The sequence below is a fragment of the Nyctereutes procyonoides genome, unplaced genomic scaffold, assembly GCF_905146905.1.
Source record: "Nyctereutes procyonoides isolate TBG_1078 unplaced genomic scaffold, NYPRO_anot_genome, whole genome shotgun sequence".
Taxonomy (NCBI): Eukaryota; Metazoa; Chordata; class Mammalia; order Carnivora; family Canidae; genus Nyctereutes; species Nyctereutes procyonoides.
The window spans coordinates 5,236,729-5,256,289 of NW_026575120.1; the positions used below are offsets into that span (position 1 = coordinate 5,236,729).

Below are 19,561 nucleotides of genomic sequence, written 5' to 3' on the forward strand. Positions count from 1 at the left end.
CAACCATTAAAAATCATGTGGATTTAATTGCATTGACAAAAAAGCAGGTTGTAAACTATATTTAGGGTAGAGTTCATAAAACTGTAAAATAGTAAAATGGCATAGGCTATAGGCCAACACTGGTTATTTCTTTATAGAGGGAAAAAGATTTTTATTAATATTCAGGTTTTACAGATTTTGTAAGTAAACATAGTTTTTATGATCTGAAAAAAAGTTTCTTGAAGATGAACTAAGGAAACCACCTTAGGATTGGAACAAAGATGAGTAATTGGGATTCTGGGGAACTCTGCTCGGCCCATGAAATGCCTCAGCAGCTTAAGACCTGGTTTCCTCAGATGTATAGCACGATTTTATTTAATTTTTTTTTTTTTATTTGCCTGATGCCTGACAATACCACTGGGTCTAAGAGAAGAGAAAATGGGAGCATGAATTAAGGAGCATAAGGGGACAGATGTTAATGAGTTTCCCCTTGTTCAGCAAACATTTAGCAAAGCCAGGATTTGAGGACACAAAGACAGGAAATAATGGAGGGAGCTCAAAAATAGATTTTAGAATGAATGCAGTGCACATACAGTGAAGGAGCAGTCATAATAGCCAACATTTACAATGTACCAAGCCCTCTTCTGAGTATTTTGCATACATTAACTTACTCTTGAGTAATCCTGTGAGGTAACTGCTGTTATTCGCCAAAGTGAACAGAAAGAACTCTGGAGCCATACTGCCTGAGGGAGAATCTAGAGTCCACCACTTCCTAGCTTTTTGATCTTGACAAGTTACTTAAACACTCTATGCTCGGTCTCCTCATCTATGAACATGTGGACAGTGCTAGACCCATGTAGGATTACTGAAGGCTGTAAATCACTTAGAATAGTACATAGTAAGTGGTGTTTCTTTAAAAATAAATAAATAAATTTTAGAAAACGCCCTCAATTTTGTAGCTGAGGAAACAGGTAGAGAGGTGTTTGGCACTTTGCCACAGTCACTGAGGCAGTGTGACTTAAGAGCTCCTGCTCTTGATCCTCCTGATGTTCCAAGTGAGGGTAGACTCAGAAGAAAGCATCTTGAGAAGAGATCGGTAAGATGAGTCCTGTTGGATGAGAAATCATTCCCCAGACCAAAGGGAGGATTAAAGTAGAGCCCTGACAAGGAGGGAGTTCTGTAAGCAAAGGAAGGAGGCATGAAACAGAATGGCATGTGGGGCAGGGTGAGGTTAGGAATTACTGGAGCCTTGTTAAGTAGGAGGTTGATAATAACCAGAAGAAAGGCTGGAGAGCTGGGCAGGAGCCAGGAGTTTAGGGAATTGTATGTTGTACTGAAATACACATCTCATCTTATGGAGGGTGAGGATAGAAGTGGGGTAAAATTGGAGACAGAGCAGTTAGCAAGTTGTTGCAAAAATCTTAAGAGATCTGAGTCCAAACCCTTAACTAAGGCTGTTAGCAGTAAGATTGGAAAAGACCAGGGACAGATTTGAGAATTATTATAGGAGGTAAAATTGACAGAGTTAAGGATTTGACTTGGGAGGTCCAGTGGTATAATTAGTAGAGAATACAGAAAAAAAGACTTTTTTTTTTTTTTTAATGGAAACATACTGAGTTTGAAGAAATTATAGCAGGTGGTTGGAAATTTGGTGAATCTGAAGGCAAGTTGAAAACCTCAGAACTGGGGCACCAGGGTGGTTCAATCAGTTAAGCATCTGCCTTCAACTCAGGTCATGATGCCAGAGTCCTGGGATTAGGCCCCACATTGGGCTCCCTGCTCGGCAAGGAATCTGCTTCTCCCTCCATCCCTTCCCCTCCTCTCACTTGTATTATCTCTCTCTTAAATAAATAGATGAAATCTTTAAAAAGAAAAGCTCAGAACTGAATATAAGTATGTGAGAGGTGAATCATGGCTTTAGTACAATTAGCCTGAATGGCATCTTTGTATTTCTTCACCTTTTCAGCAAATTGGGTCTTTATGTGCCAGGCACTAGGGTTCCTGTGGTAGTGGTCTGAGGGGCCCCTCCCTGAGGCCATGCTCAGTTGAGGTGACTTTTTCACTTTAGGGTGCTCAAGACCAGGTAGAGAACATACTGGAAACATTTGTTTTGACTCTTTCAAACTTGAATTACTAACACAGCTGGGCTGATAGTTGTATTTTGGGTGGGGTTTTTTTTTGGCGGGGGGGGGGGGGCAGGGGGAGCGGGGAGATGGTCACAATTGCAATTTGCAGAAGTTTACTTGGAGGGCAGACACTGTATGCTTTGATAATTTGAGGGTCTCAGTGCATTTGGCTCTTTTTTAGAATTAAGAGTTTGAAATAAGTGGGTGGATTGGCCCTAATCTCAATTTTGTGCAATTTAAACTCACTGGATAAAGTTCCCCCTTTATAAAGTCATTTAAAATAATTATTCCATTAACATTTGAAGTTCTTAATATAAATGTTACCTATGAGGAATTAGGGAACAAGACTTTTAAAATCTAGTCCTCTTATATGTACCTTTTCTGTTCTCCCTATATATACTAATTTTATAGGCTCACCTTTAGGGAATCCCAAGAGCCTTGGTGTTTTTGTGTTGGGAGAAGTGGGGAAAGAGTCTGTTTTTATTTTGGTCAGAGTGGAGAAGTGTGATACATTGGCTGGCTGTTGTCAATGACAGAGGTATTCTTGGACACTTGCTTCAGTGCTGACCTACAGAAGTGTATTGAGTAATTAAGGCATCGATAAAAGGGTTTGATATTCTAAAATTTTGCATCAAGTGTGATGCAATGGTGACCTGCTGTAAAAGAAAAAATTTGGAATGAAAAAAAAGGCCCCTTCAGGGACCCAAGAGGGGAATGGGCTGCGTGCTGCAACAGTGAACTCCCTGTATCTGAGATGCAGAGAAGGGGGGGCCCCAAGGATGCTGCTGGAAGCACCCCAGCTCTGGGTGAGCAGTCCTTTATGGGTCAGGGTTTTTTTTTTTTTTTTTTTATGCTTTTGCATTGACTACTCATTCTTGGACTATTTTGGCACATGCTGCTCTCAATTTTCTAAACTCTAGTTATTTTTGTCAAATCAAGATTACATGATCCCATTTCACAATAAAATAAAATTTTCTAATTAGATTGTAAGCTCCTCAAAGACAGGGATAAAATAAAATCTTCTGAACACCTACAGGGCCAAGTTTTATGCCAGGACTTTTCATTCTTGATTGATGAATCATATAGAGCTTTCAATTTCCATGTGGTTTTATTCAGAGATAATGGTTTCCAGTTATATTACTTTAAGAAACAAAAGACAAAATATTCTAGACATGTCTTTTTTATTTAGGAAGCATGAAATATTTGGAAATTTTCATTGGTACAAATTTGAAGGAACAGTGTAGTTCCAATTCTGAAGCATCAGCTGAAAAAATCCAATGTCATTGTTGAGAGTTATATGTAGGAAGGCAGTCATTTAAAAACTAAACTAGGGAACTGTTGAGTTTTATTATATATTGTTTTTTAAATGAAGAATTATGGGTCTTTATACCCTTTTCACGATGAATGTTTTATTTTCTAAGCATGTGCTTTTGAAGGCTTCTAAGATGAATAGCTTTAAAAGAAGAGTCAGATTAATTTTGTCCTTTAGATGTACTGAAAATTAATTTTTGGCTTAGGCTTCCGTTTTAGAAACTACGTAAAAAAAAAAAAAAGAAACTATGTACGTGTAACAATTGATGAATTTTGACCTCCTAAATTAACCCATCAGTGTGCAGTAGTAGCACATATGCTTGTTTATAAGTGAGGATTTAGAAATTAAGGTATAAAAAAATAAGATTTACCATAAAGAGGCAGGTTATCTAAACCTCTAGCACCTGTTTTTCAAATCTGTATAGAATGCCCTATTTTAAGAAAACATTTGTTTTCTTGAAGGTGATTATTCATATTATAAAATATTTCCGGTACTGAAAAACCACCATTTCTTGTGCTAAAATTATCCACATATAGTCATGTGATAAAACTTCCAGATAATATTCAACACAGAAGTGGGTTGCATGTATACTGTACTTTGCTTAGTGGTTATTGGCTGGCATCACTAAGGCAGTTAGTTCTTAATCTAGTGTATTTTTTATGGATTATACAATAATATTTTTAAAATAACCCTTTACAAAATATTTATTTCAGAGCCCAGTGATGTGACTCTAAAAATTTACCGAGCGGAATCATATGCTGGTCTTCAAGAGTTTAAAGCAGCCATAGAAGATTTAAATGCAGTTCTCTTTCAACTGCCAAATTGGCCTGAGGTAAAATTATTGTTTTACATTTATATACACTTAATAATTTCACCTGTAGGGAACATGAATTCAGTTATGGTTACAAGTTTTACCAAGATAGATTTGTTGACTCTTTAAATAAAATATATGGAGTTTTAGAAATCTGGGGTTAGTATTTTGTGTGGATGGCTATCTAGCAATTTTTTTAATTAAAGGTACCTTTATTTCCTAACTAAGAACAACCTGTATTTAAGGCATAGAGAAAAACAAAGAGACTTGAATAATCAAAATTTCCTCAAAGAGATGAAACTGGTCACACTGTGAAAATGTATCCCAGCTGAAAATTTATGGAGGAGGTCTATTGATGCAAAGAGACGAGGTCCTTTAGGCTGGAAGTTGGAGGCATCATCATGGAGGCTCGATGAGGCAGTGATTTAATGCAGTCAGTGGGGACCAGGGAGGTTGCCTTGCCCATATGCTTTTAAAAAAAGACTTGAGGCAAATATATCTTATGTAATAAGTTTACTCATTCTCCTTTGTATCATATTGCCAAGGCAAATCAGTTCATGTCCCATATATGTTCTTTAAGCTAGAAGTTACTGTCTTATATGACTGTTTGCCCATTTGAAACCATGCCTTTGAGGACAAAATAGTAAGGATGCTCTAAAAATTATAAATTAATAAGAAAAATGACACAGAATCCCATGATGGCCTGACTGGTTAGCACAAGGCAAATATATATTAAGAAGATGGAAAATGATCTTGTATGGACAATTTTAAAACTATTAAAAAAAGAAAGAATCCTCTGGATTACTGAAGTGGTATAATTAGGAATTTGGCTTTGAAGTCATTTTTCCATAAGCACTTCTCTGGGGGACGTGTGTAACTGTACCTTTGAAATGCTTTGGGCTTCTCAGAGTCATTGAGAATTTTAAAATGCACATTTCCAAGCAAACCATATTTTTTTTTCTTGATACTGATTTTTCAAAAATAATTCTGTCAGTAAAAGTTGTATATATGTGCTTCCATTGAAGGTCTACTTCAGGAAAGGAAAAGTACTCCAGGATGCTGGTTTTTTAGGTGATGCCTTACAACTATTTCTTCAGTGCTTAGCCCTTGATGAGGATTTTGCACCTGCAAAGCTAGAAGTAGAAAAGGTAATCGGTTTATAATAGTTGAAGGCAGGTCTAAGACACGTTGTCTTTTTAAAAATGCTAATTAGAAACTTGAGATAAGAACATAAGGAATCCAGGGGCGCCTGGGTGCTCATTCGGTTAAGCAACTGCCTTCAGCTAAGGTCATGATCCTGGGGTTCTGGGATTGTGCCCCACATCTGGCCCTCTGCTCAGCAGGGAGTCTGCTTCTCCTTCTTTCTCTGCCACCCTGCCTCCCCCAACTCATGCTTTTTCTCTCTCTCAAATAAATAAAATCTTAAAAAAAAAAAGAGAGAACATAAAGAGTCCAGTGAGTCAGATTTAGTATCAATTTGACAAGTAGTTTTCAGGTCTGTATACTTAATGTATAGAGTTTTTACTGAAATCAAAACATTTCATTAGCAGATATTTAAATTTATTATTTTTGGGTAAATTTAGGTGTTTCCTACTAGTTTGATTGGAACCAAACTAACCATCCTTAATTGTCATGATATTCCTGCTAAAATTTTTTTTTAATTGAAACAAAATAGATACATAACACTATATGTTTCCATGTACCACATTGTAAGAGATCACCACTAAAAGGCTCTTTACCATCCATCACCCTTCCCCCATTTTACTCAATGCCCTTCCTCTTTGGTAACCACCAATCTGTTCTCCGTATCCGTGAGTTTGTTTTGGTTTGGTTTTGTTTATTCATTTCTTTTTTTGTTTTTGTTTTAGATTCTATATATGAAGTAAAGTCATACCACATTTATCTTTCTCCATCTGACTTATTTCACTTAGCATAATACCTTCAGAGTCCCTTCATGTTGTCCCAAATAGCAAAATACCATTTTTTTAGTGGGGGAGACTAAGTGGTTGTCCATTGGATATGTATACCATATCTTTATTCATTCATCCATTGATGGACATTTAGGCTGTTTCCATTTCTCAGCTCTTGTAAATAATGCTGCACTGAACATAGGAATGCACACGTCTTTTCAAATCGGTGTTTTTGCATTCTAAAGATGAATATCCAGAACGATAGCTGCACGATATAATTGTTCTAGTCTTAATTTGTTTAGGAATCACCATCCTGTTTCCATTAGTGGCTTTACCAACAACAGTACACAGGATCCACTTTTCTCCACATCCTCAGAGCCTTGTTATCTCTTGTGTTTTTGATGATAGCCATTCTAACCACTGTGAGATGATACCCCATTGTGATTTTGGTTTGTATTTCCCAAACTAGTGATGTTGAGCATCTTTTATGTAGGCCATATGTATACCTTTTTTGGAAAAAATGTCTTTTCAGATCTCTACCCATTTTTAATTAGGTTTTGTTGTTGTTGAGTTGTAAGAGTTCTATATATATCTTGGATATTAATCGCTTGTCAGATACATGATTTGCAAAAACCTCCCATTTAATAGGTTGCCTTTTTGTTTTGATGATGATTTCTTTTGCTGTGCAGAAGCTTTTTAGTTTGATGCAATCCCATTTGTTTATTTTTGCTCTTTTCCTTGCCTTTGGAATCAGATCCACAAAAATACTGCTAAAACCCAGATTGAGGAAACCGTATATTTTCTTCTAAGAATTTTATGGTTTCAGGTCTTCAAGTCTTTAATCCATTTGAGTTTTGTGTATGGCGAAAGATACTGGTCTAGTTTCACTCTTTTGCATGTGACTCTCCAGCTTTCCCCAGCACCATTTATTAAAGAGACTCATTTTTCCATTGTATGTTCTTGGCTCCTTTGTTGTAAATTAATCGTCCATTTATGTATGGGTTTAATTCTGGGTTCTCAGATCTGGTTCATTAATGCATGTGTGCATTTTTATGCCATTATCATACTGTTTTGATTACTGTAGCTTTGTCCTATAGTTTGAAATCAAGGAGCACACTCCAGCATTGTTCTCTTTTCTCAAGATTGCTTTGGCTATTTGGATTCTTTTGTGATTGTTGTAGACAATTTTAGAATTCTTTAGTCTAGTTCTATGGAAAAGTACTATTAGGATTTTGATAGAGATTACATTGAATCTGTAGGTTGCTTTGGGAAGTATGGACATTTTAATAGTATTCTTCCAATCCATGAGTGTCACTGGAATAAATCCCATTTGATCATCCTGTATGAACTTCTGCTGTGTTGTGAAATTCAGTTAGGTAATATTTTGCTGAGGATTTTTGCAGTAATGTAGTCACTGATAATGGTCTGTAGTTTTCTTTTCCTGTGGTTTCTTGTCAGACTGCTGGCCTCAAAATTTTCAGTGTTTCTTTAATTTTTTTGGAAGAGTTGAGAAGGGTAGATATTAAATCTTTGAATATTTGGTAGAATTCACCAGTAAGCCATCTGTCCTGGACTTCTGTTTATTTGGAGGTTTTTGATTACTGATTCAATCTTCTTAATAGTAAATGATCTATTCAAAATTTTTGTTTCTTCACCATTCAGTCTTGGTGGATTGTATGTTTCTACAAATTTATTCATTTCTTCTTGGTTCAACTTGTTGGCATATAACTTTAGTAGTGTCTTATATTCCTTTATATTTTGGTGATGTCAGTCATAACATCTCATTTCTGATTTTATCAGAGCCCTCTTTTTTATCTGACAGATTTTTACCTTTTTTTTATCCTAGTATAATTGACATAGTGTTATATTAGTTTTACATGTATACTATAGTGATTCAACAGTTCTATACATTCTTCAGTGCTCATCATGATCCAAGTGTATTTTTAATCCCTTCATCTATTTCATCGTAAACCCCACCCACATCCTCTGTCAATCACCCATTGTCTGCTTTTGTTTCTTTTTTTCTTTGTTCATTTGTTTTGTTCCTTGCATTCCACATATGAGTAAAACCATATGGTACTTGTCTTTCTGGACTAACATTTCATTTAGCATTATATTCTCTAGATATGTCCATGTCGTTGAAGATGGCAAGATTTCATTCTTTTTTACGGCCAAGTAGTATTCCATTGTGTACATACACATCTTCTTTATCCATTCATCTGTTGCTTCCATAGTTTAGTTATTGTTAATAACGTTGCAGTAAACACAGAGGTGCATATATCTTTTTGAATTAGTGTTTTTGTGTTCTTTGTGTAAATCCCCAGTAGTGGAATTACTGGGTCATATGGTATTTCTGTTTTTAGTTTTTTAAGGGACTTCCACAAAGTTTTCCACAGTGGCTGCACCAGTTTGCATTTCTACGCATAGTGAATAAGGGTTCCTTTTGTCCCCCACATCCTGGCCAACACCTGTTGTTTCTTGTGTTTTTTATTTTAGCCATTTGACAGGTGTGAGGTGATACCTCGTGGTTTTGATTTGCGTTTCCCTGATGATTAGTGATGTTGAGCATCTTTTCATGTTATCTGTTGGCCATCTGTATATCTTCTTTGAAGAAATATCTATATATGTCCTGTGCTCATTTTAATTGGGTTATTGGGGGGGGGGAGTTGGTTAAGTTCTTTATATATCCTATATATATAAAGGATATATATCCTATCCAAAATAGGATATCAACCCCTTATTGAATATATTATTTGCAAATATCTTCTCCCAGTCAGCATGTTGTCTTTTGGTTTTGTCGATGATTTCCTTTACTGTGCAGAAGCTTCTTATTTTGATGTAGTGCCAGTAGTTTATTTTTGCTTTTTGTTTCCCTTTCCTTAGGAGACCTACCTAGAAAAATGTTGCTATGACCAATGTCAAAGAAATCATTGACTGTTCTGTCTTCTAGGATTTTTATGGTTTTAGGTCTTACATTTAGGTCTCTAAGCCATTTGGAATTTAATTTTGGGTCTCTAAGCCATTTGGAATTTAATTTTGGGTATAGTGTAAGAAAGTGGTCTAGTTTCATTTTTTTGCATGTAGCTGACCAGTTTTCTCAACACCATTTGTTGAAGAGACTGTCTTTTTTCCCATTGAATATCATTAATGGATGTTATACCTTGTCAAGTGCTTTTTCTGCCTTTATTGAAATGATCATATGGTTTTTATCCTTTCTCTTGTTGATGTATCACATTGATTGATTTGTGAATATTGAGCCACCCTTGCATCCCAGGAATAAATTCCATTTGATTGTGATTAATGATTTTTTTAATGTGCTGTTGGATCCAGTTTGCTAGTATTTTGTTAGGGATTTTTGCATCTATGTTCATCAGAGATACTCGCCTGGCCTAGAGGTCTTTGTTTTCATTTTTTTTTTTTTGGTATCATCTTCATCTGGTTTTGATGTCAGGGTAATGCTGACCTCATAGAATGAATTTGGAATCTGTCCTTTCTTTGGGTTTTTGGAATAGTTTGAGAATAGATATTAACTCTAGATATTTAAATGTTTGGTTAGAATTTCTTTATGAAGCCATCTGCTCCTGGACTTTTGTTTGTTGGGATGTTTTTAATTACTGGTTTAGTTCATTGCTAGGAATTGGTCTGTCCAAATTTCCTATTTCGAATGCAAGAGCCCTTTTTTTCTTTTTTTTTTGGTCTGGGTGTCTTGACATTTGTTGATTTTATTTATGTGTTCAAAGAACCAACTTTTAGTTTTTTTGATCATCCCTCTTTTCGTCTATATTTCATTTATTTCTGCTGTGATTTATTATTTCCTGTCTTCTAGGACTTTGGGCTTTGTCCCCCCTTTTTTTTTTCCTAGCTGCTTTAGGTATAAAGTTAGATTGAGATTTTTCTTGTTTCTTGAAGTAGACCTGTTAGAACATCTTTTGCTGCACCCCAAAGATTTTAGCACATTGTACTTCTATTTTCATTTCTCTCTAGCTTTTTTTGTTTAATTTCTTTGGTAACTTCGATGAACCATTTGTTATTCAGTTGCATGATGTTTAATCTCCACATTTTGGGTTTTTTTTTCCTTGTAAGTAATGACTAGTTTCATACCATTGTGGTTGGGAGAAGATGCTTGATATGATTTCAGTATTCTTTAATTTGAGGCTTGTTTTGTGGCCTAACATGATCTATTCTGGAGAGTGTTCCATGTATACTTGAAATGTTTGGATGCAATTTGGATGCAGTGTTCTGTATATATTTGTTAAGTTCATCTGGTCTAATGTATCATTTAAGGCCAATGGTTCCTTATTTTCTGCCAAGATGATCTATCCATTGATGTAAAGGGGGTAGTAAAGTCCTTCATTATTATTGTATTACTGTCAGTCCCTCCCTTTAGGTCCATTTTATTTGCTTTATATATCTTGGTGCTCCTATGTTGGGTATATATATGTTTGTAAAATGTGTTCTTGTTGGATCTTATCACTGTAATGCCCTTTTCTATTATTGAAATCTTTGTTTTAAAGTCTATTTTGTCGGCTATGAGTATAGCTATACCAGCTTGCTTTTCATTTCCATTTGCTTGGAGCATCTTTTTTCCATCCTTCACTTTCAGAGTGTGTGTGTCCTTACTTCTGAAATCTCTAGTAAGCAGCATATAGATGGATCTTGTTTTCTTATCTATTCAGCCACCCTGTGTCTTTGATTAGAGAGTGTAGTCTGCTTGCATTTAGAGTAAGTCTTGATAGGTATGTACTTATTGCCATGTTAATTATTTTTGGCCATTTTCATCTTTCTTCTCTTCCATTCTTCTCTTTCTCTCTTACCTTGTAGTTTAGTGGCTTTCTTTAGTGTGAAAAAACCTATGATTAGGTTTTTTTCTCATTTTCTTTTGCATATTTTACCATCAGTTTTTGCATTGTGGCCACTATAACATTCATATATAACTTCCTTTGTATGCAGTGGTCTGTTTGGAGTTGATAGCAACGTAATTTGAACACATTCCAAAACTACATTTTTTTCTCCCCCCTCATCTTTTAGTTTTTTAATGTCACCTTATACATCTCTTTATTTTATGCATCTCTTAACTAATTATTGTAGTTTTAATTATTGTCTTTTAACATTCATATTTGCTTTATAAGTGATTGATCTACTTACCTTTAATACATGTTTTCCACTGAGATTTTTACTTTGATACGTTTTCTTATTAATTAGTGCCACTTCTTTTCAGTTTAGAGAAGTCCCTTTAACTTACCTTGTAGGGCCAGTATAATGGTGATCACATTAGCCCTTGTTTGTCTGGAATACTCCTAATCTTTTTTTTTAGTTCTGAATAATAACCTTGCCTTGGTAGAGAATTCTTGGATGGAAGTTTTTTCCTTTCAGCCCGTTGAATATGTTGTGCCACTCTCTTCTGACCTGCAAAGTTTCTGGTGATAAATCTGATGGCCTGTGGAGTTTCCCTTTCATATAATAAGGTTTTTCTTTTGCTGTTTTTTAGGATTCTCTCTTTAAATTTTTGTGTTCCAATTGTAATGTGTCTTGGTGTGGATCTCTTTGTGTTCATCTTCTTTGGAACTCTGTGCTTCTTGGACCTGGAAATTTTGTTCTCTTCTCCAGGTTAAGGAAGTATTCAGCCATTATCTCTCCAAATAAGTTTTCTGGCCCATTCTCTTCTCACTTTGGGACCACTACTCAAGAATTTTTATTGGTCTGCTTTTAGCTTTTAATTTCCAGCCTAAGTTCTGCTTATTTTCATAGTTGCCCATAGTATTGCCTCAATTTATTCTACCTGCCTTTACTCAGTAATCCATATATCACTTTCCAGAGTTTGTTTTGCAGTGTGTTAGTAGGTTTTAAATAAAAGAAAAAAAAAAGGAAGTAGTTCTCTGATCAAATGACTGGGGAATATTGGGTTCAACCAAGTTAAACAGATTTCTTCAGAAATTCTCAGAGATTTTGCTATGCTAGCATGAGTAGCATTCAACTTTTGTCAAACTTATTCACATAGCATCTAGAAAGACTAGAATCTTTGAAAAATTCTTTTGGAAAATCTACCCTGATATAATTGCACTCATGTTTTCAGTATCTTCAGAACATGCCATCTTATTTATCACTTTATAGGATTTTTTACATTGTAGTCAGAATCACCTTGGGTGCATGGTAAGTGTAACGATTCCTGGACTTTACCACAGACCTTTGGAGTTAGAATCTCTGGAATTTGGGCATAGTTTTACAAGCACCCAGGGAGATTCTCGTGCACTTTGAAGTATGAGAATTTTGAAAATTTTGTCAGCTCTCCAGTGCCTCACGAATACAGCTAACATCAGTGAACCCTCTGTGAGTCTTGTTTGCATATACATCCTAGCCCATGGATTTAATACACTGTTTGCTATTGTGTGTTTTCTGTTTGTTAGTGGTATCTCCCCGGGGAGAGTGCAGACTTTTTAAGGGCATATAATTTTGTATTTTCCATGCTACTAGATATCCTTATATTTCTGTAAATATTTAAAAATTGACCTTTAATTAGGTAAGGTGAATGCAAAATAACTGATGCTTTGAAATATTTGTTCCTGATATGCTTTTTGTAAATTGTGGTATATTTAACATATAATAAAATGCATGGATTTTATAGTTCAAGGAGTTTGGAGAAATTATCCATGTAACAGCACCCCAGTCAAGATGTAGAATATTTCCGTCATGCCAGCAAATCCCCTATATCCCTGCTCCCAGAGGCAACTACTGTTTAGATTTTTATACTATGATAGAGCAGTTTTGCCTATTCTAGAATTTCATGCAAGTGGAATTACACAGTGTGTACTCATGTCTGGCTTTTTTTGCAGAACATAATAGTTTTGTGATCAGCAATATTTTTTCTTTTTTATGGCTTACTAAGTATTCCATTGTAGAAGCATACCATAGTTTATGGTATTAGTAGTGATTTTCATTTGGATTGTTACCAGTTGCTACTATGAACTAACATTCTTGTACAAGTTGTTTTGTGGATATGCTTATATCTCTTTGGTCAATTCCTAGTGGAGTTGCTGGGTTCTAGGATAGGTAAATAAATGTTTAATACTTTTTTTAAAAAACCAGGGGACATAAAAACATACAAATTTTATTTTTTTAAGATCATTTATTTATTCATGGGAGAGACAGAGAGAGAGGCAGAGACGTAAGCAGAGGGAGAAGCGGGGAGCCTGCTTCAGAACTCCATCCCAGGACCTGGGATCACAACCTGAGCTGAAGACAGACGCTCAACCACTGAGCCACCCAAGTGTCCCAAAACATACAAATTCTACAATGTTTGTTCATTAAAGGGGGTATTGCTTGAGCTCCTACCAGATATGCACTTTTATTTGCATTGTAGTGATTTATGAGTAATTTCATTTTTTTTTAAGGTTTTATTTATTTATTCATGAGAGGTAGAGGCAGAGACATAGGCAGAGGGAGAAGCAGGCTCCTCAGGGGAGCCGGATGTGGGATTCAATCAGAGGACTCCCAAGACCACACCCAGAGCCAAAGGCAGATGCTCAACCACTGAGCCACCCAGGCGTCCTGAGTAATCTCATTTTTTGTTTGAGTACAACTGAAAAACCAAACTTCCAGATTTAGACTTTAAGAAATGTTCTGCTGTTCATTTAATACAGCATATTTGACGATCACAAACATTTGAGCCTTTCTCATTTCCTTCTAGCCAGGCTCTTCCCCTAACTTAACCTTTTTTTTTTTTTTTTTTTAGAGTTTAGATGTATTCCTGATAAAAGCACCTGGAAATTTTGATACAACAGCTGCCTTCCAGGTTAACTCCCAGCTATTATGGGACAGCTGCCATATGGTGTGCTCCCATTCCAGAGCTGGGCAGTGGTAGCTGCCCGTGCTTGTGAGAAGCTAAATTCAGTATAAACACATGGAATTTTAAGACTTTTGTAGTTAGAGTTATTATAAGTTCTTTAGTTCACTTAAACACTCTGAGTCCAGCCTTACAGTACACCTTGGGGTGAACTGTGAACCAATCTGACAGAATAGTACTCACTAAAGTTCAGACGTAAATATTTTCTATTTCCCTTAAGGTCTCTTCTTTTTGCAATCGTTCATTAAAAAGTCAGTTTTTATTTTGGGTACCTTCTCAGGCTAGTAATCTAGCTGCTCCGATAATTCCTTTTGAATTATTTCTGTGAAGTGATCTGACCCCCATTAAGACACATCTTGGTTTTACAAGACTTTCAGAGAATTTGGCAGTTCTATTTATTACTTAATCCCTTCCTCCTCTGCTCATTAAAAGCAATGTCTGCTACGAATTTTCTAAAATTTCTTAAATATCAGATAACTTTATGTTAAATTATCCCTAAGCAAATACTTTATTTTTTCCATTACTTTTGTAATATTTCTCTTACAGATTTTATGTGATTTATTATCACCTGAAAACTTAAAAGAAGGCCTGAAGGACTCTTCCTGGAGTTCATTGCCATGTATTAAAAACAAGCCTTTTGGTTTTCCTTCAGTAATGGAAGAGTCTCATTCTGCCAGTGAGCTTAGTCCAGAGCAGGTAAGGGGTGAGAAAAGATTTTTCATGGATTTAGTGCATCTGTTTGACTAAAATTTTCACTTTCTTATTTCAAGTATTAAGAATCTATTGAGGCACTTTTAATCTATTAAGCATGGTCTTAATTAGATTTTGTCTGAAGCCTTTTTTATTTTACACGAAACTTTTATGTAAAATATTTGTTCATTAATTGTAGATTTAGGTCACCCTGCATATCAGAAAACTTTTAGTCTTGTGGAAAATGTAGAACATGGTATTTTAGTTTCCTCAGGGTTGGAACAAATAAATTAGCCTGTGTAAACCTCATTATAAACATGTATCAATTTGACTTTTAGGGCTATGTGATTATAAATAAAAGTCATTTATTTATCAAGGTTTTAAAGTTAAAAGTTGGTGTTTTTAAGTGAATCCTAAAATCAAGATTATGAAACATTGGAATTTCATTTCAGTTTGATTCTTGGTGAAAGCAATAAAAGATAGGGAAGAAATAGAGTTATCTTTGTTTATTGTATTTTTGTAGAATGAAGAAGTACCAGAGGTCACATCAGAGCTTATCAGAGGAAGCTTAAACCGGGCTTGGTCAGCACAGGCTATAAATTCAGCAGAAATGCCTGCCAGAGAGGACTGTTTAAAAAGAGTGTCCTCAGAACCTTTACTCTCTGTTCAAGAAAAAGGTGCTCTGCTGAAAAGAAAGTTGTCTCTTTTAGACCAGGATGTGATTGTAGATGAAGACGGAAGAAATAAGCTTAAAAAACAAGGAGGTAAAAAGTCACTACAGTCTTATAGGACACATTTATTTATTTAAAGTGGTCTTTAAACTTTTCCCTAAAGACGATAGTCCTATCTCTTTGTTTTAATAGAAACTCGCAATGAAGTCTGTACATTTTCATTAACTTCTGGTGACATCCCAGAAGAATTAATAGATGTCTCAGATTTTGAGTGTTCTCTCTGCATGAGGTAAGTATATAACATTTTACAAATTATGAATATTTTATATTAACAGATACAATACATAATAGATAAAAGTAATCTACTCTAATAGGCAATGTAAAGTGACAGACTACTGGACTAAATCAAAGATAGGAATTTTAGTTCTAGGCTTAACTTGCACACTTTGGACAAATAAATCTCTGAACACTATTTGGATTTACCTTAGTTAGAAAGTGGGGTCAGTATTTGCAGAACCTGCATTGCAGGTGTCATAAGAATCACATGACTTAAATATAAAAAAGTGTCTAGGAAATTGGAAAGTACTAAAGAAGTTACCCATACTAGTGAAATTTAGATACATCTCTGGTTTTAGATTTGGGTAAATATTCTAACCACCTGTTGTATGTATATGATTCTATCTTGTTTTTATATCTCAACTATAAAATCTTTTTAAAGTAAAGTTAGATAAATATTTCCATTATGCAGAAGGCTTGTAATTCTAGAAGACTAATCGTTTTGAAAGAACATTTTTCATTTACTTGAGTTTTGGTGGGGTCAAGGGAACACTGCATGGAGTCAGGAGGCTTGGTGCTGCCACAGGCTGGTAGGAATTAGCGGAATTCCAAGCAGATGCCCTACCTCTGAGCCTAGGCTTCTTTATCTGTAAGGAAAGGGCAGTGGGCCAGATGACTTCTGAAGTACCTATATATCTAACAATAATACTTCTAGGAAATTCAGAAGTATCATGTTTCAGGAAAGAATTAGAATGTTAATAAAACTAGTTTTCCTGTATTGTTTATTACATATGATATTAAGCCTAATATTTAAGACTCAACTGTAAGGTTTTAATTAACTTTGTATAATAAGGCTTTCATAAGCATATTAAGTCATTTTAAAGTGACGAAAAAATAATCTATACAAAAACTAAGATTAATGATATATTTTATATTATTCACATCTCTGAAATCTGTTGTGTATTTTACATTTATTGTACTTATTATATTTATCACTGCCCCTTCCTTCCTCTCCTGCTCACTAGATCCTCCTTCTTCCTCCAATAGAGGTCCATTATTTATTCACTTTTTCCAATGTATAGTTTAACGTGAAAACTAACATGTATTTTGGTTGGTTTCAGGTTGTTTTTTGAGCCAGTAACAACCCCTTGTGGACACTCATTCTGTAAGAATTGCCTTGAGCGTTGTTTAGATCATACACCATATTGTCCTCTTTGCAAAGAAAGCTTAAAAGAGGTAAACATTTGTATATTTATCTGTTTATTGGTCTTACTTAAGCTTGGCAACATTGATTTCTGTTTGGCCATAGAAATAGTGATTACCACGTTCAGAATAAGTTACTTTATGTATGCTAAGTGACCAGGAAGGATAACGTTTCATTACCCAAATGCTAGTGCTGGAGAAAGAAGAATTTAGAGAGCATAGGGGAAAGTTGGGTGGTCCTGGAGGCCAAGCCCCATGTACTTTTTTTTTAACAAGATCTGGTATGATCAAGTACCTGGTCTAGAATGGGTTCAATTTTAATGACAGTATTGGGGAAACCCAGTTGCCCTGCCTTCCATCCTCCTCAGTAATAGGCTAGATTTTGGCCCCACTTCTGCCCCCTTTAACATCTGGACCAACTCTAATAGAATTTTTTGCCTTGATGGAAATGCTCTATACTATGCTGTCCGCATGGTAGCCACTAGTCTCATGTAGTAATTAAGCACTTGAAATGTGGCTAGTGTGACTGAGGAACTGTATTCTAAATTTTAATTCTCATTTAAGTAGGCAGAGGTGACTGTGGCTACCATTTGGGCAGCACAGCTCTAAAGAGTGGTATATGGACAGAAGAGCTTCCCATAGCCCTTGTATAGCCCATGCGTTAAGGAAATAGCTAGATCTCAGGTGCATATCCTTCTGTAACCAATGGAAAGACAACATTCTACCAATCCTGCTTGGGTGATGAACCCCCCCCCCCCCCCCCCCGCCCCATAAGGTGAGGCCCAGGCATCATAATTCTGAGCTCCAACTGCAAGGATGGCATTGATTAGGGAGAGTGATCCTGTTTCTTGTGGTGATAGGATTGTTCAAAAAGATAAAAAGTTGATAAGACATTTTGTAAATGAATGTGTATATTTATTTCCTATATAGAAAACAGCTCTGTACAGATATGCCATATGTGTATTATTAATTTGATATCTAATAAACTTGTATGTAAAACATTAAACCATATACAAATTTTGTCCAGAAACAAGATAAACTCATTCTTAAAGAGTTTGCTAGTTACATTTCAGCTGATATACTTAATGTTTTCAGGTGAAGTACTCCAATCATGCTGTTTTTCTTGTGTTTCCAGGTTTTTAGATACTCTGTAGCACATTTATCACACTTTTTCTCTAATAATTAGACACGTGGCTTTAAATGTAGAGAGATCTCACCTTTAAAAATGTCTAGAGTTTGAAGGAAAACAATAAGCATATTATGTAAAGATACAATTAACACACTGTTTAAAAATAACTTTATTGTGTGTCTTAAAGATATATATTAGATTTTACCTATTATACAGGCTATCTTAAAAAACAAATTGATATGCTCTATAGTTTTACTCTTTTCCTACTTGTCATTTTCTTTTGCTCATTTTTTCATTTGAATGTATTCTAAAGATAGGATTTTTATAGCAACATAATAGTTCATTGATTTAACATTTCCCTGTTGTAAGTTGTTTTGTTCTTTTTTATATATATATACTATGCTTTGTGTCTTTGACTATATTTCCTTAAGATAAAATTTCTGGAAGGTGAATTATTAACCAAAAGCCATATATTCATAAGACTCTTAAAACCAATTACTGGGTTGCCTACATTCCCCAGAAATATTGTACAGATTTAATTTCTTATCAGTAATATAAGGTGGTATTTCCCCAAATTTAATATAAGAGTATTACATTATATATTATTATTATATAATATATAGCCCCATGGTTTTCAAAATGTGTTCCCCTTCACCTGGGAACTTGTTAGAAATACAAATTCTCAGACCCTACTCCACAGCCACTAAATCAGAAACTCTGTGGGCTAGGGCTCAGCAATCTGCATTTTAACAAGCCCTGATTCGTGCTGAAGTTTGAAAACCACTACTGTTACCCGTTTCCCAACCTCCCACATTCCCTCCTCCTCCTGTTCTTCATTGGATAATGACAAACCCTTAGTTTTGCTGCATCTGCAGATTTTAAAAGTATGGCTTCTCTGTATCTTGTGATTGTCTCCCTAGAGTCATTCCTCACTACTTTTATGAAATTTATATTGGTCATTTTTGTGTTCGAAAATTCTGTACACACCCTCTGACCTGGTCCCTGGCCTTAGGCAGTTTTTAAACTTATCTACAGAAATATAATGTCTCCTTGTCCATGTAATAAATACGGTGCAGGGTGTGGTAACTGCCTTTTATGTGGTAAAGGCGGTAGAAATGGGCTTCTTGCGAGCCAGAAAGATAATTAAGGCAGACTTCACGAAAAAGGTAAAGATGTAGCCAGGCCTTGCGGGATAGGCAGGCTTCTCATAGCAGGAGGGAGAGAGGCATGGCTTTTAGCAGTTACTAGAGAATGACAGAAACGTGTGAGTGGCAGTTTTGCAGAGTATTGAGGGAGCAGTACAAATGCACCATTTTATATGGAGAGGGACACAACCTCTCACTGAGGGTCTGAGTGATTGATAGTAGGTGATGAGGGAAGCAAAAATCTGAAAGAAAAATTATCTGGAAACTCTGCCACTGAAATGGGGAACAAGAAAGGGAATAGTTTTGCTTTTCTTAAATAAGGCACTTGCCTTTATTTTATTAGCTTATTTTTGTTTCTTAGTTAAAATGCTAGTTTGAAGTACCCAGAAGCTGCCCGATAGAAGTTGGCCTTTGGTGTGGGAGAGGGCAGGGCAGGCCTGAGTGCTGCTGATAGAGGATTCGTGGCCAC

At 35.6% G+C, this 19,561-nt stretch overlaps 1 protein-coding gene across 1 annotated transcript in view; it reads left to right on the plus strand.

Annotated features, from left to right (window-relative positions):
• Positions 1-19,561, plus strand: part of LONRF1 (LON peptidase N-terminal domain and ring finger 1) — a 37,263-nt gene that overhangs the window by 7,493 nt on the left and 10,209 nt on the right. Inside the window, exons 2-7 of the mRNA XM_055334930.1 lie at positions 4,131-4,249; positions 5,254-5,376; positions 14,525-14,674; positions 15,192-15,432; positions 15,532-15,628; positions 16,737-16,851. Coding sequence (XP_055190905.1) covers positions 4,131-4,249; positions 5,254-5,376; positions 14,525-14,674; positions 15,192-15,432; positions 15,532-15,628; positions 16,737-16,851 — 845 coding nt within the window. The remainder of the gene's footprint in view (positions 1-4,130; positions 4,250-5,253; positions 5,377-14,524; positions 14,675-15,191; positions 15,433-15,531; positions 15,629-16,736; positions 16,852-19,561) is intronic.